A 14873-nucleotide genomic window follows, 5' to 3' on the forward strand; every position below is an offset into this window, starting at 1 on the left:
ACAGTGTGAACTCCTCACCTGAGTATTTCCAGTTTGCAGTGTGAACTCCTTACCTGAGTATTTCAGTTTACAGTGTGAACTCCTCACCTGAGTATTTCCAGTTTACAGTGTGAACTCCTCACCTGAGTATTTCCAGTTTACAGTGTGAACTCCTTACCTGAGTATTTCCAGTTTACAGTGTGAACTCCTCACCTGAGTATTTCCAGTTTACAGTGTGAACTCTTCAATCCATTGGAGAGCTGCTCCACTCCTGAATCCTGAAGGTTATTGTTGTTTAGCTCCAGGTGTTTCAGGCAGGAGTTTTCTGCTTGTAGAACTAATGTGAGATGTTTGCATGACTCCTTTGTGAGATTACAGTTCATTAATCTGCAAAGGAGGAGAAAACATATTACATAGTAAAGTTCAATCACAGGATGTGAGCTCACACTAAAATAGTCTGAAATGGCAGAAGAAGAAAAATATTCAGACCTTTAGACCAGTGGTCTAGACAGTAGCTTATTTATTTGCAAACAGCACACACAGCAAACAAGTAAACAGAATTCTACTACCCCTCCACACTGATGTTGTAACGGCTGGTGCAAGGCAACGGACGAAACAGAAAATCCGGCGTTCTTGCAAACACGTAATTTCATTTCACAAATAGCGCAGACAGCGCACGTTTAACATGCAACACCGAACGCGCATCACACAAACAACGACGAGCACAGGACACTGCATGAACACACATTAAATAGACAAACCACATAAACCCCAAGTGACGACGAGACGAGCCACAGGTAAGATGGATAAACACAAGACGTAACCGCACCCACAGAGATCCACAGACACAGACAACTAGACGCAAACAACTTAACACACGCCCAAAAGGGAGGGGTCGGGGACCGTAACGTGACAGTTGTTTTGTGCAGATGACCAAAACAAGGACAGTAACTAATCTGGATTTGGTTGTTAATTGATGTGGGCAATAAGAGAGACCATCTTAATTAAGACCATGACAACCAACCCCCTGTCCCCTTACTGTATGATATAATTCATCAAAGTGATCTACTGCCAACAAAAATGTGATTCGTTTTGAGTGTTTAGGTAGCTGTGAAAGTGCCATTGAGTATTTTCCTTCGTTACTCACAGAATGTTCCAATGTTGGAACAGCAGTGTTCTCGAACGGCAGTGTTATCACTTTAGTCATCGGATATTGACATGATCATCCAATTGTCTACATGGCAGAGTGTAACAGGGCAGAGTGTGTAGGGATTACTACTACTCACAGCCTGAGCTAATTCCCAAATGGACACACATGTAAACACCCAAGGTGTTCTGGCCCTTTAAGAGACTCTTAGGGAGAGAGACGCACGTATGCGCTGGGGGTCTGTAGGTGAGAGTGGGATCTAGCTTTTCTGAGTTAGTAACCTGTTGTTTTAACAAATCCGTGTATCATTCGTTCATTTGATATTCAACTGACAATCAAAATCGGAAAATCAAAAAAACAATTCATTATTTGTTTTTCGTTTTGAATATAAAAACAAAAAAACAAACCAGGCTTGTATTTTTCAGTTTTTTATTTGATGATCCAAACAAAAATAGCTAAATTAAAAATCGGATTCGGAGCCGAACTTGATTTAGATTTTTTAACTTGACCCATTTGTGTGCCCCGGAAGTTACTGATTTGTTTATTCTTCGTGGGCTTCGTTTTGTGCGGGAGTGTTCCAATGTGTAGTGCACTGCAGCACCTACACATTGGAACATGGTATATATTGGTATAGACAACATGACCATATTGGAACCACATTCTAGATTAATTAAATATTTATTTGAAGGTCGTAAGACGCATTTGTCGTTGTGTTTTGTAGTGCTCGTTTACTTTAGTCTCTGCTGTGTTTTCTGTGCCTTGTGTTATTTCAGCATTCAGACTTATATAAACGTGTTTTCCTTTCATAATCGCTGTGGTCCTTTATATTCCTTCGTGAGTGTTTCTGTGAAGTGTGTTCTCGGTATGCCTCATAAGTTGCGCACTCTCCGTATGTGCGCGGTTCACTTAGAGGTAGGGTGACCAGACGTCCTCTTTTTCCCGGACATGTCCTACTTTTGAGACCTAAAAATGTCCGGGGGGAATTTTTTGATTTTCCGATTTTGATTTTCAGTTGAATATCAAATGAACGAATGATACACGGATTCTAACAGTTAATGAAGTTTCCTTCCTCTGAATTTTCTGATAAAGACGGTTCCCCACCTCGGCACCTCATTCCAAAACCCTCTTCGAGTGTAACAGTGCAGAGGTTAAATCCACTCAGCAAACAGACACCCTGTACAGACATGCTTCACTTTATGCAACATGAAGCATGATTGGCTCACCAACTTGGGGCATGTTTAGGATAGAATCATCATGGTTGAGCGCCATGCCAGTGATACAGTCATGTCAAGTTATCAGTGCATATAACAAATAGTGGTGCTGCACAAATATGAATGTTCTTATTGAAGAACTGATTAATTAACAGTTTGTATTACTGTTTAATAATATTTTTAGAGATATTTCTGTTCTCATTTTGTCACTTTGATAGTTACAACAGCTCCTGGTTTATGCTCGGAATAATGCGCAAATACAAAGTTAATAATACTGTCTTGGCTTTTGCTGCCCACATTTGTTTGGTATGTTATCAGAATTGCTGTGTCACGTCTGGCTCCGCCCTCCACACCAGTCTTGTGTCGTCCTCCCCAGCCCCACCTTGTTTCCCCGGTTTCCATAGTCCCCTTTTGTATGCCACGCCCCTTCCTTGATGTTTCCACCTGTACCTCGTTTCACTTTCCCCTCATGTCTGTGTATTTACTTCCCTCTGCCCTGTCTACCGGCGCTGGTCATCCCTGTGAGTTTCCTTTCCTTATGCCTTGGTTTCCTGTGTTATTGCCCATGCCTTATCTCTACTATAACCTGGTTTTTGTTTCATGTTACATCTATTATTTGTTGTACATTTGTAGTCTGCCATGTGTCCAGTTTTGTGCCCTACTCAATGAATAAATAGGGTTTTCTCCTGAAATGTAGTTCATCTGTTATCCAAAGTTTACAGTTGCAACTGATCAGAGTTGTGGGGCTAATGATTTATTAGTGTAATTATTTGCGTAATACCAAATGCTAGCTTATGGTGTGAACCTATACAAAATATCTAAACAATTTATAAATGAGTCCATTTGAATAACACAAAGTATTTCTTGTAGCCATTGAGAAACAGATAGGTCAGCACTGTTTCTGTGGATAGTATGATAGTGTCACGTTACGGCCCCTCCCTTTTGGGCGTGTGTTTACGTCGTCTTTATCTACTCGTCTGCGTCTCTCCGTGGGTGCGGTTACATCTTGTGATTATTCGTCTCACCTGTGGCTTGTCTCGTAATCACGTGGGGCATATGTGGTTTGTCTACTTAATGTGCGTTCGCGCAGTGTCCTGTGCTCGTCGTTGTCTGAGTCTACACGTTTACGTGTGTATATGTATGTGTTCTTGTGCGCTATTGTGCAATACCTGTGAATTAAACGTAACGTTGTTGGTCGAAACCAGCGGATTCGTGTCTCGTCCATCTCTCCGGCACCACCATTACAGATAGCAAATAACCACACATTATCAGTTGATGAAGTAACAATAATCAGATTCTACACAAGACTATTACCACTGTGTGGTAATTAAAACTAAATGAATGCACAGAAAGCTCACCTGAGAATCTCTAGTTTACAGTGTGAACTTTTCAGTCCAACAGAGAGCTTCTCCACTCCTGAATCCTGCAGGTTGTTGTTAGTTAAGTCAAGCTGAATCAGGGAAGAGTTTTCTGTTTGTAGAACTGTTGTGAAATATTCACAAGACTTCACAGTGAGCTTACAGCCAACTAGTCTGCAAAGGAGGAATGAACATACCAAGGCATTAATGTCTTTACATTTGAAAGTTTTTATTAAATCATGAGAGCACATGTACCAACGTGACTAGTCAAGACTGACAAACATTTATGTATTTCCCTTTTAATTAGAGTTTGTATTATTATACATCTCTTCAGTGGTAGCTGGAATTCTGAATTGTAAAAGGGGATGGCTTTACACATTCAAAAAAGCACATTCCATATGTACAAATGGAAGGGTTGCCAAGTCTAATCATACAGTACAAGTTAAATTCTCTGTTATCACTATATAATCATTATATAATATAATTTTGCAAAGGAAAATTGTAAATTATCCCACAGTGTGTTCACATCATAAAATTTACATTCAAGAATCAATCAAGGAGTTGATATTATTAAATGTTATGCTCATGCTTTCAAGCTTCATAGAATGAAGCCAATGTCCACTCTACTGAAGCTTATATCATTATCTCATCTCATACAAGAAGAATCTATATTGAATATAACAAACCTCACCTGAGTATTTTCACTTTACAGTGTGAACTCCTCAGTCCTTCTGAGAGCTGCTCCACTCCTGAATCCTTCAGGTTATTGTTGTTTAGCTCCAGCAGTTCTAGAGAGGAGTTTTCTTTTTGCAGAGCTGATCTGAGATATTTGCAAGACTCCTTGGTGAGATTACAACCAGTTAGTCTGCAAAGGAGGATTAAATACAATAGCATTCAATGAGAGATATTGGAACCATTGGAAGATGTTGGGCTCATTTTCCTATGTGATTTAATCATGTTTGATTATGTTGTTCTCTGTGGTTCTATAAAACAAATGATCACTTTATTTGTTTTACCTGTTCTATAGTTAATATTGTGCCATACAATTTAGTCATTTGTAATTTTAACCCTCCAATACTTGGATCATTATTGTACTCTGATTTTGTCTAATTGCTCCAGTGTCTTGACCCGTGTGGACTATGTGTCAATCTTCTTTGACTTGTTATATGAATTACATTTACTTTAATGTGTTTGTTTATCTTTGTTTGTTTGTTTATTGTTTTACTTTCAGTTGGGGCGTTGTTGTTGCCTTTGTTACAGCCACTGCTGTTTTTAGGATGTCTGTGGGTGGCTGTTCAAATTTTATTCGCAGGTTGAAGATGGTGCAATGGCGAGACAAACAACTGGATTGGGGCTCACATAACGTCTCCTTCAAAGCTGTGATTGATCAATGTTGACTAAGGCTGAGGTTCAGCATTGGGTTTAAAAGTTCACCTCAAGATTGTAATGGTGCCCTATAATGCTTATAGGCTTTGACTAAATCAGATTATTTGTGTAACTGTGTAAATTGTATATAACTGTATATAACAGATAGTTTGTTGTTTCCTCTTTTGTTGGAGCTGTAGGGGTGGGTTGCCATTATTTTTGTCGAGAGATGGGAGGATAATTAGTATTTTGTTTTTTTGTAAGGAGACTTCGTTTAAGAGGCGCCACTCTTAGTTAAAGTTGGTGTCCCAGGCCAATGAACAATTTTTTCAGGGCTGTAACACATTTTTGCATAATTTATAAATAAATAGATGTAAATTAATAATTTATACTGTAAATGTACACTTATAAATACTATTTATGCTAATGTTTTTAGATCCAGACATCACTTGCCCTTTACAAACTGATAAATGGTGGAATGTAAAATTTGAAACTTGGCACCATCAAGTAAAGAACACAACAAGTTCTGGTCAACTGGCTGTTGGAATTAACTGAAAAAGTATTATCAGTAGGTCTATCCAATAAACTGGCAACAAATAAAATGTAAAGTTTGGGACATAATGCGTAAACAGGAAGGGGGCAGTACTGTCCCCTGTGGGACACCCACACTTCTCACTCAGCTGTGCTCTACTAGTCTGTAACAGTCGATTATCCAGAAGACAATAGATGTGTCAACATATATTAACAGAAGTTTTACCAACACAGGCTGTGTGGTCCTGAGTGCACTACAGAAGGACAGAATTCTGATAATGCTGCATAAGTGACCAAATCTGAGTAGGTTCTGTTCAACAGATCATTTAATCCAGTGAAGGTCAGCAATGTAATCAATAAGTAAGGAGTGTGGAGGGAGAATGAACACTTTAACAACGAGGACTCAGTATTGTTGATGTGAATCACCACTCTTACACAATAACTCTGAGGGTGTTCATGGGTAATACAGTAGTCTGATGCTGTTTATGGGTAATATTGTAATGTAATGAGTGAGTCATGAAGTAACTGAAAAAGGAAAAACGAGAAATAAATAATAATCTAATAATAATCTTTATTTGTATAGCACCTTTCATACATACATGCAACTCAAAGTCCTTTACATAATAAAACATTAAAAGGAAGCAAAGATAAGAAAAAACATGAACAAAATTAAAGATAAAAAGGAAACAAACATAATAAAATAATGTAATAAAATGACAAATTTTTAAAATAATAGACAAAATAATGTACTAAAGAAAATAAGATGGAAAACTATTAAATGTATTTCTAGAGAACTGAGAGCATTAGTGTTTCATGTTATGGATCACTCACATAGCATTTCTACAGTTGGTGACAGCTGGGATGAGTCTCCTATAACCCTCCTCTGATGTGTTGTATTTATTCAGGTTCCACTCATTCCTCACATACGGTGAGTAGAGACGCAGGTAGGATACAGCTGAACACTGTGCAGGAGAAAGCTGCTTCTCTGAGAATGTAACTGGAATGAGAACAAACCAGTGACTGACAGGCTGACAGATACTGATATCACCCAGTGACTGACTGGTTCACACATACTGATATCACCCAGTGACTGATACACAGATACTGATATCACCCAGGGACTGATACACAGATACTGATATCACCCAGTGACTGACTGGTTCACACATACTAATATCACCCAGGGACTGGTTCACAGATACTGATATCACCCAGTGACTGGTTCACACATACTGATATCACCCAGTGACTGACTGGTTCACACATACTGATATCCCCCAGTGACTGACTGGTTCACACATACTGATATCCCCCAGTGACTGACTGGTTCACACATACTGATATCACCCAGTGACTGACTGGTTCACACATACTAATATCACCCAGTGACTGATACACAGATACTGATATCACCCAGGGACTGGTTCACAGATACTGATATCACCCAGTGACTGAAACACAGATACTGATATCACCCAGTGACTGAAACACAGATACTGATATCACCCAGTGACTGACTGGCTCACAGTGAAGAGTGGTTAAATGTAACTAGTGTTTAAGTGCTATCACACTTTTATGAATGCTTATTAGCTCTGAACTTTTTGAGGCCTTTAGTTTGTCACTATAATAAATGTTAAATGATAAATGTGCCATATTTTGTCAATTGTGATTTTTCACCGCAATTGAAATTTGTCCTCCGCTTTTTACCCATCTGTGCAGTTAGCACACAAACACACACACACACACACACACTAGTGATTATACTAGGGGGCTGTGGTGCACTTGTGCCCAGAGCAGTGGGCAGCCCTAGCCCGGTGTCAGGGGAGCAGTTGGGGTTAGGTGCCTTGCTCAAGGGCACCTCAGTCATGGCCCCAGGCCTGAGAATCGAACCCACGACCCTCCGGTTCCCTACCACATGACCATGACTGCCCCAGTAACAGAGGTGGAAAGAGTACTGAAAAATTGTAATTGAGTAAAAGTATCATTACTTTGCCTAAAATCTACTCAGAGTAAAAGTAAAATTACCCATCTCAAAATTTACTCGAGTAAAAGTACAAAATTACTTCATTTAAAATGTAATTTGAGTAAAAGTTACTTAGTTACTTTCAGTTATTTAATGCATGGATGAATCATGAACCAAATTCAGCACAAGTTGTTTTAATCGATTTCAAAGTGTATTTAAGTGCACATCCACACTTGCAAAAAGATCAGCTGGGCTCAGGAACTTACTTCCTCACAGCACAAGGACAGTCAAAACCTGTACCATAAAGTGCAAACAATTTTCAGTCCTATTATCCAACGGACAACACTATGATAAGAATAAAGAAATTTTAATTACAAATTATTCAAAAAACAAAATGCACACAAAATTAAGTGCCCACAAGATGCCACAAATCAAACTAAAATGCAACAGGATTCCACTACTCACAATAAAATGCCCACAGGATCCCACATCAAAAATTTAAAAATGCTCATAGGATCCCACAATTTAAAAGTAAGTGCTCACAGGATCCAACTATTCAAAATACAGTGCCCACCGGATCCCACTATTCACAATAAAATGCCCACAGGTTGCCACAACTCAAAATAAAATATAAAATGACCACAGGATCCCACATCTCAAAATAAAACAAAATGCGCACAGGATTCCACTATTTAAAATGCTCACAGGATCCAACTATTCAAAATACAGTGCCCACAGGATTCCACTTTTCACAATAAAATGTCCACAGGATCCCACAGAACCTGATAGATAGAAGATTTAAAGATAGAACAATCTCATCCTTTTGGAAAAAAAAGTGCACCAGATTCCGACCTGATTATGAGACAATGGAAAGGGTGCACGCAAGGCAAGGCCATGCAATTGGCCTTCAGTTCTGGGACTCAGAAGTTTTTTATTTTTTACCATCAATATTTTTTTACTCAGTAATATGAGGGCGTTCAAATGTAGTGAAGTAAAACTACTTGGGTCAAAATGTACTCAAGTAAAAGTAAAAATTACATATTTCAAAAACTACTCAGAAAATTACAAATTACTCATAAAAAGTACTCAATTACAGTAATGTGAGTAAATGTAATTAGTTACTTTCCACCCCTGCCCAGTAATGGCAGCAGTATTGGACCATTAAAAATGACCATATGGTCATCATACTGTGTGTACCCTACTGTCATGGCTGGTACATATCTGTAGGTTATAAATATGTTAAATTAAATTAAATCATAAGAAAATAGTTCGCCCTAAGTTTTTAACTAATATTCAAACTTCACATCCAATTATTACCACCTATATGACCGATCTGAAAATTGGATTAATCAATATTCGATCGCTCAACTCTAAAGCAGTTTTTGTGAATGAACTTATAACTGACCAGAAAATTGATATTCTATGTCTAACTGAAACGTGGATTCAATCTGGTGATTATTTATCTCTAAACGAAGCCACTTCTGTGGGATATAGTTATATACATAGACCTAGACAGAGGAGGAGGAACATGTATAATATATCATGATTGTGACGCGCAGGCTGGACGAAGGATGAGACACGGAATCCCTCTTTTGCAACTGACGTCACTTTTAATAAACACGTATATTGCGCAATAGCGCACGATAAACATACAGACTTTCAACACAACGTGCAGACTTAGACAACGACGAGCACAGGAGACTGTGCGAGCGCACATTAAATAGACAAACCACATTAGCCCCACATGATTACGATACAAGCCACAGGTGAGACGTATTATCACAGGACATAACCACCACCACGGAGTTCCACAGACGCAGACGATACACGTGGACAACGTAAATACACGCCCAAAAGGGAGGACAGTGATTGTTTAGAAATTAATCAGAAATAGATATCTAGATATAAATTCATTTGAGATGCTGTCTATTAATGTAATTAGTCCATCCGTAAATAAAAGTGCATTTTCCCTGACAAATGTATATAGACCACCAGGGCCTTACTCAGATTTCTTAAATGATTTCACCGATTTTGCAGCAAATTTAGCAGTATGTAGTGACAAAATAATAATGGTAGGAGACTTTAACATACATTTTGATAATGCGGAGGATCCACTGACAAGGGCTTTTACTTCTATATTGAACTCTGTCGGCATTATACAAAACGTAGTAGGACCTACACATTATTGAAATCATACCCTAGATTTAATCTTAACGCTGGGTATCGATGTAGATAATATAAATATACTTCCACAAACCGTAGCAATCTCTGATCATTATTTAGTCCATTTCGAGATTCATCTTAACATAAATACCCGCTCGTCTCCTCGGCAGTGTATAAAGCGCTTGATAAATTCATCAACAGCAACACAGTTTATTGAAACCCTCCCTGACTTAACTGCTCTAGCCCACTCGCCATCCGATCCAGAAGAGTTAGATAGTCTATCCGACTGCGTAGAGAATACCTGCAGATCAACTCTAGATACAGTAGCTCCACTCAAATATAAAAAGGCTAGATCCAAAAAGCTCGCCCCGTGGTACACTGACCAAACTACAAACTTAAAACAAATAGCACGTAAATTAGATCGGAAATGGCGATCTACTAAGTTGGAAGTATTCCACTGTGCCTGGAAGGATAGCACTGTTGAATACAAACAGGCACTCACTAAAGCATGCTCAGCATACTTAGCCTCACTGATAGAGAAAAATAAAAACAATCCTAGATTTCTTTTTAATACTATTTCTAAACTTACAAAAAATCAAGCAGGCGTAGAACCTCAGATTCCAGTAAACCTCACTAGTAATGTATTTATAGATTTCTTTGATAATAAAATAGAAAATATTAGACAAAATATAAAACATTTTATTAGCAATACAACTGGTATGTCATCTGGTTTGGTTGATATTGATTTAAATTACATACTGGGAGAAAAACTTGATGCTTTTCATCCACTCCCACAATCAGAATTAGAGAAAATAATTTCTTCCTTAAATTGTACTACCTGCACACTAGACTCGGTTCCCTCAAAGTTATTAAAAGAGGTACTACCAGCTGTTACTGAACCTCTTCTAACTATAGTTAACTCATCCATTACAATAGGTCACATGCCCAAATCATGTAAATTAGCAGTTATTAAACCTCTGATCAAGAAACCAAATCTTGATCCGACTGTGCTATCTAATTATAGACCCATTTCGAACACATAATTTATATCTAAGATCATAGAAAAAGCTGTTGCCCAGCAATTATGCCTATATCTGCATAGGAATCACATATTTGAAAAGTTCCAATCTGGTTTTAGGCCCCATCACAGTACTGAAACAGCATTAGTCAAAGTAACAAATGATCTCCACCTTGCTTCAGATCAAGGCTATGTATGTGCTTCTTGATCTTAGTGCAGGTTTCGACACAATTGATCATAGGATCTTGCTAAAGCGGTGAAAACGCTGGGTTGGAGTCTCAGGCACAGCCCTTTCATGGTTTTACTCTTATTTAACAAATCGTTATCAGTTTGTAGAGCTCAATAATATTCCATCCAAACCCCAAATGGGGTCCCACAAGGCTCCATTTAGGACCACTATTATTTACATTATATATGCTACCATTGGGCACAATTATAAACAAACATGGTGTCAATTTTCACTGCTATGCAGATGACACTCAGCCAAACCTGATGACAAACTCAGTTTAGGAAAAATTGAGGCCTGTGTAAGAGATATAAAATGCTGGATGTCTCTAAACTTCCTCCATCTTAATGAGGACAAAACAGAAGTTCTCCTCCTGGGCCCTAAGGCCTCAAGACAGAAAAATCCAGATCTAATGCCTAATCTCGCAGACTACCCCATTACACCTGGCACAGTAGCCAAAAACCTAGGCGTCATACTCGACTCCGACCTATCATTTGATAAATACATAGATAATACTACTAGGATAACTTTTCTACATCTCTTCAACATTGCCAATTTAAGAAATGCATTATCACAGGATGATGCTGAAAAACTGGTGCACGCCTTTGTTAGCTCCAGATTAGACTACTGTAACACTACTGTCAGGATGTTCAAATAGGAATCTAAATGAACTTCAAATAGTTCAAAATGCCACAGCCAGAGTTCTGACCAGAACTAGAAAATTTCAGCATATCAGACCAGTCCTATCAGCCCTGCATTGGCTCCCAGTTAAATTCCGTATTGATTTTAAAATTCTTTTATTAACTTATAAAGCACTGCACAGGCTTGCTCCTGATGTCACACCCGAGGGAGGAGGCACGACGAGTGATGACGGTGCAACACAGAACGTTTACTGAACTTGAACAGACGTGTAAGCTCCGAGCGGAGAGTGAGCACAACACACAGACACTCACACTGGCACGAAACTTTAGACAAAGACGAGCACAAGACACTGCGTGAACGCACATTAAATAGGTGATTAACACAGACCCTCGTGATCTCGAGACAAGGCACAGGTGAGACTACGAACACGCTCACAAACGACCCACAACCACGGAAGTACATACATGGATATAACGACACGCAGACAAAGTAGTGGCACGCCCACAGGGAAGGGTCTGGAGCTGTCACCGTAACACCTGAATACCTCCAGGAACTTATTTCCTATTATGAACCCCCACGTCCACTAAGATCACAGGGTGCTGGTTACTTTTATTAGTTCCAAAAATTAATAAGGTAACCAGCAGGGGGAAGAGCCCTCTCTTGTAAGGCCCCTCATCTTTGGAACAACCTTCCAAAATGCGTCCGGGACTCTGACACAGTCACACTCTTTAAGTCTAGGTTGAAAACCCACTTATTTAGTTTAGCGTTTGATAATTAATATCCCCCCTTAGATAAAGGTACAGATCCAGGGGTTCATAGGCGAAGGGTTTTATGGTAGACTGGGGCGCTGGTGCTGTCATCCGGTCACTGCTCGTGGTCACTCAAGTTTGTTGACAGTGCAGTGGATGGATGCAAATGTCTCAGAATGCCCCCAAGTCTATGTTACCTTCTGGTTCTGCCTTTTTTTAACTAGGCTGTAATAATTTAACTTAATGCCTGTAACGAATCAAGGGGCTAGCGTGACGCAAATGCAAGCAAACAGAATATTTTAATAAATAAAACAGGCAATGAACCACACAAGGGAAATATACAAGATAAAGCGGTAAGTAAACTAAGGAAAACACGCGATAGACAAAACCGAGAACCTACAAGGACAACTCAGACAACAGAGCAACATGCCACAACAGACCTCGATAAATACAACGACAGACCTCAATAAATACAGAAACACCAAGACGCGAACCTGATATAAACAGGACAGGAACACAGCACTAAAACACAGACCAATACACAGACACATGAAACACTATCTCTAGAAACATCATAACACACGTTGAAACAGGACAGAATAAACAAGTGAACACGAATACATACATGCAGGCATGCACATGAATCTATGACAGGGATGTCAAAGTCAAATACACCGAGGGCCAAAAAACAAATTTGCTACAAGCCGAGGGCCGGACTGGTTCAATGTTTATTAAAACATATTAAAATGATTGCACATAGCCTATTGAACCAAGACCTAACACAGTGTATATTATTTAATGCTTAAATGAATAAAGCAATATTTTTTTATGGATCTGTCAGTAATTTCAAGTGAAAACATTTTTCAACAAGCAAACAGATAAAAACAAACTTCCTTCAAAGAAAACAAATATGAATAAAGTAATAAAGGTTTGAAAAGTGCTGGAATTTAAGCTAAAGTACTTGAAATTGCTTGAAATTGTAACTACTTCGTTTCACAACAAATAGCTATCTGACTGAACAGTTCTCTTGTATTACATTAACAAATATGAGCCTCTTGTAATTCCAGGACGAAACATGAGAGAACGTGAAGACGTTAATATTGGGCGTTTTGAAAATAAACAACCATTAAATAATGTGAATAAAAAACGAATTATTTCGAATCATTTCGAATATATGTATAAATATTTAACTTAATTAAGTTTAACATGCTGGGAAATATTGAAATGGACCTCAAGTGACATACAAGTGCTTGAGTTCCACCTTATAAAGGTGTATGAACCCTGCAAACATGACTTTGTTCATTGCGCTGAGGCGCGGCGCGCGCAAAGTACAAAATTCGAGAGATGCACGACCTTGCGAATCGACAGCGCGCGAGACGCTCGCGCACGAGCTGAGCCACTGCAATTACGTCATTTTCGCCGCGCTGACCCTCGCCGCTTGTGCGCGCTGCAGTGACTTTGCGGGCTACCGTTGCATTGTGGGGAATGTAGTGTTTGTGCGGGCGGCTGTGGCCTGCGGGCCGGTTCTAATAGTAATTAAATATCATCCAGGGGGCCATAGATAATCAATTTGTGGGCCGGATCTGGCCCGTGGGCCTTGACTTTGACATATGTGATCTATGAGAAGGAGACAAGCTACTACTACTGAACCTACCGGGGAAACCATCTGATGGGGAGAAGTGTACGCAGAAATAACAAAATAATTAAACAAAGAGAAACAAGACCAAAACAGGGAAGACAAACTAGAACTAACCCGACCAACACGAGGGAGAAGTGAAGGGAAGGCACAGGCAACAGGACGCTGAATGCGGAGAGGAAAAGGCACAAGGAAGGACAGGGACATAGCAAACACAATGACCAACAACGAGCGGATAAGACAGAGGGGATTAAATACCTGGGAACAGGGAGGAGAAACGAGACACAGGTGAGGGCACTAAAGACGGGGGCGTGACCAACACAAGGGAAAGCACAGAAACGGGGAAACTAGGCGGGACCAGGGAGGAGGGCGGAGCTGGACCTGACAATGCCGGAGTTGCTGCCACACTCCAGAAATGTTTATAATTTATTATTACATCTTTTTCCTTTTCTATATTTCCTTCTGTCTAAATTGTTGTTGTTGTCATGGTAACCGGTGTCGGCCAGAGGAGGATGGGCTCCCCCCCTGAGTCTTGGTTCCTCTCAAGGTTTCTTCCTCATGCAAAAAACTAGGGAGTTTTTCATTGCCACTGTCGCCCTTGGCTTGCTCACTGGGGGCTAGGACTCGGCACTTGTAAAGCTGCTTTGTGACAACAACTGTTGTAAAAAGCGCTGTATAAATAAAATTTGATTGATTGATTGATAGCGTACTATCATGGCTGGTACATTTCTATTGGTTATAAATATGTAGCCTACTGTCAGGTTTGTGCATGCAATACATATGGAACACCACTAGAGGTCCTCATTCCCATAGTTCAAACCCTCTCCTAATAAGCCATCATCACTTAGATTACTTCTCATTTAATCTCTCTCTCACTCACACACC

The 14873-nt window shown here is 39.5% G+C and overlaps 1 protein-coding gene across 7 annotated transcripts in view; it reads right to left on the reverse strand.

Moving 5' to 3' along the window:
- LOC143491207 (uncharacterized) overlaps nucleotides 1-14873 on the reverse strand; it is a 78550-nt gene that overhangs the window by 13291 nt on the left and 50386 nt on the right. For all 7 annotated transcript variants that reach the window (XM_076990017.1, XM_076990016.1, XM_076990019.1 and 4 more), the window contains 4 exons: nucleotides 6423-6588; nucleotides 4387-4560; nucleotides 3696-3869; nucleotides 193-366 (listed from right to left, as the gene is read on the reverse strand). In XM_076990017.1, coding sequence (XP_076846132.1) covers nucleotides 193-366; nucleotides 3696-3869; nucleotides 4387-4560; nucleotides 6423-6588 — 688 coding nt within the window. The remainder of the gene's footprint in view (nucleotides 1-192; nucleotides 367-3695; nucleotides 3870-4386; nucleotides 4561-6422; nucleotides 6589-14873) is intronic.

This window comes from Brachyhypopomus gauderio, unplaced genomic scaffold, assembly GCF_052324685.1.
Source record: "Brachyhypopomus gauderio isolate BG-103 unplaced genomic scaffold, BGAUD_0.2 sc72, whole genome shotgun sequence".
Classification (NCBI taxonomy): Eukaryota; Metazoa; Chordata; class Actinopteri; order Gymnotiformes; family Hypopomidae; genus Brachyhypopomus; species Brachyhypopomus gauderio.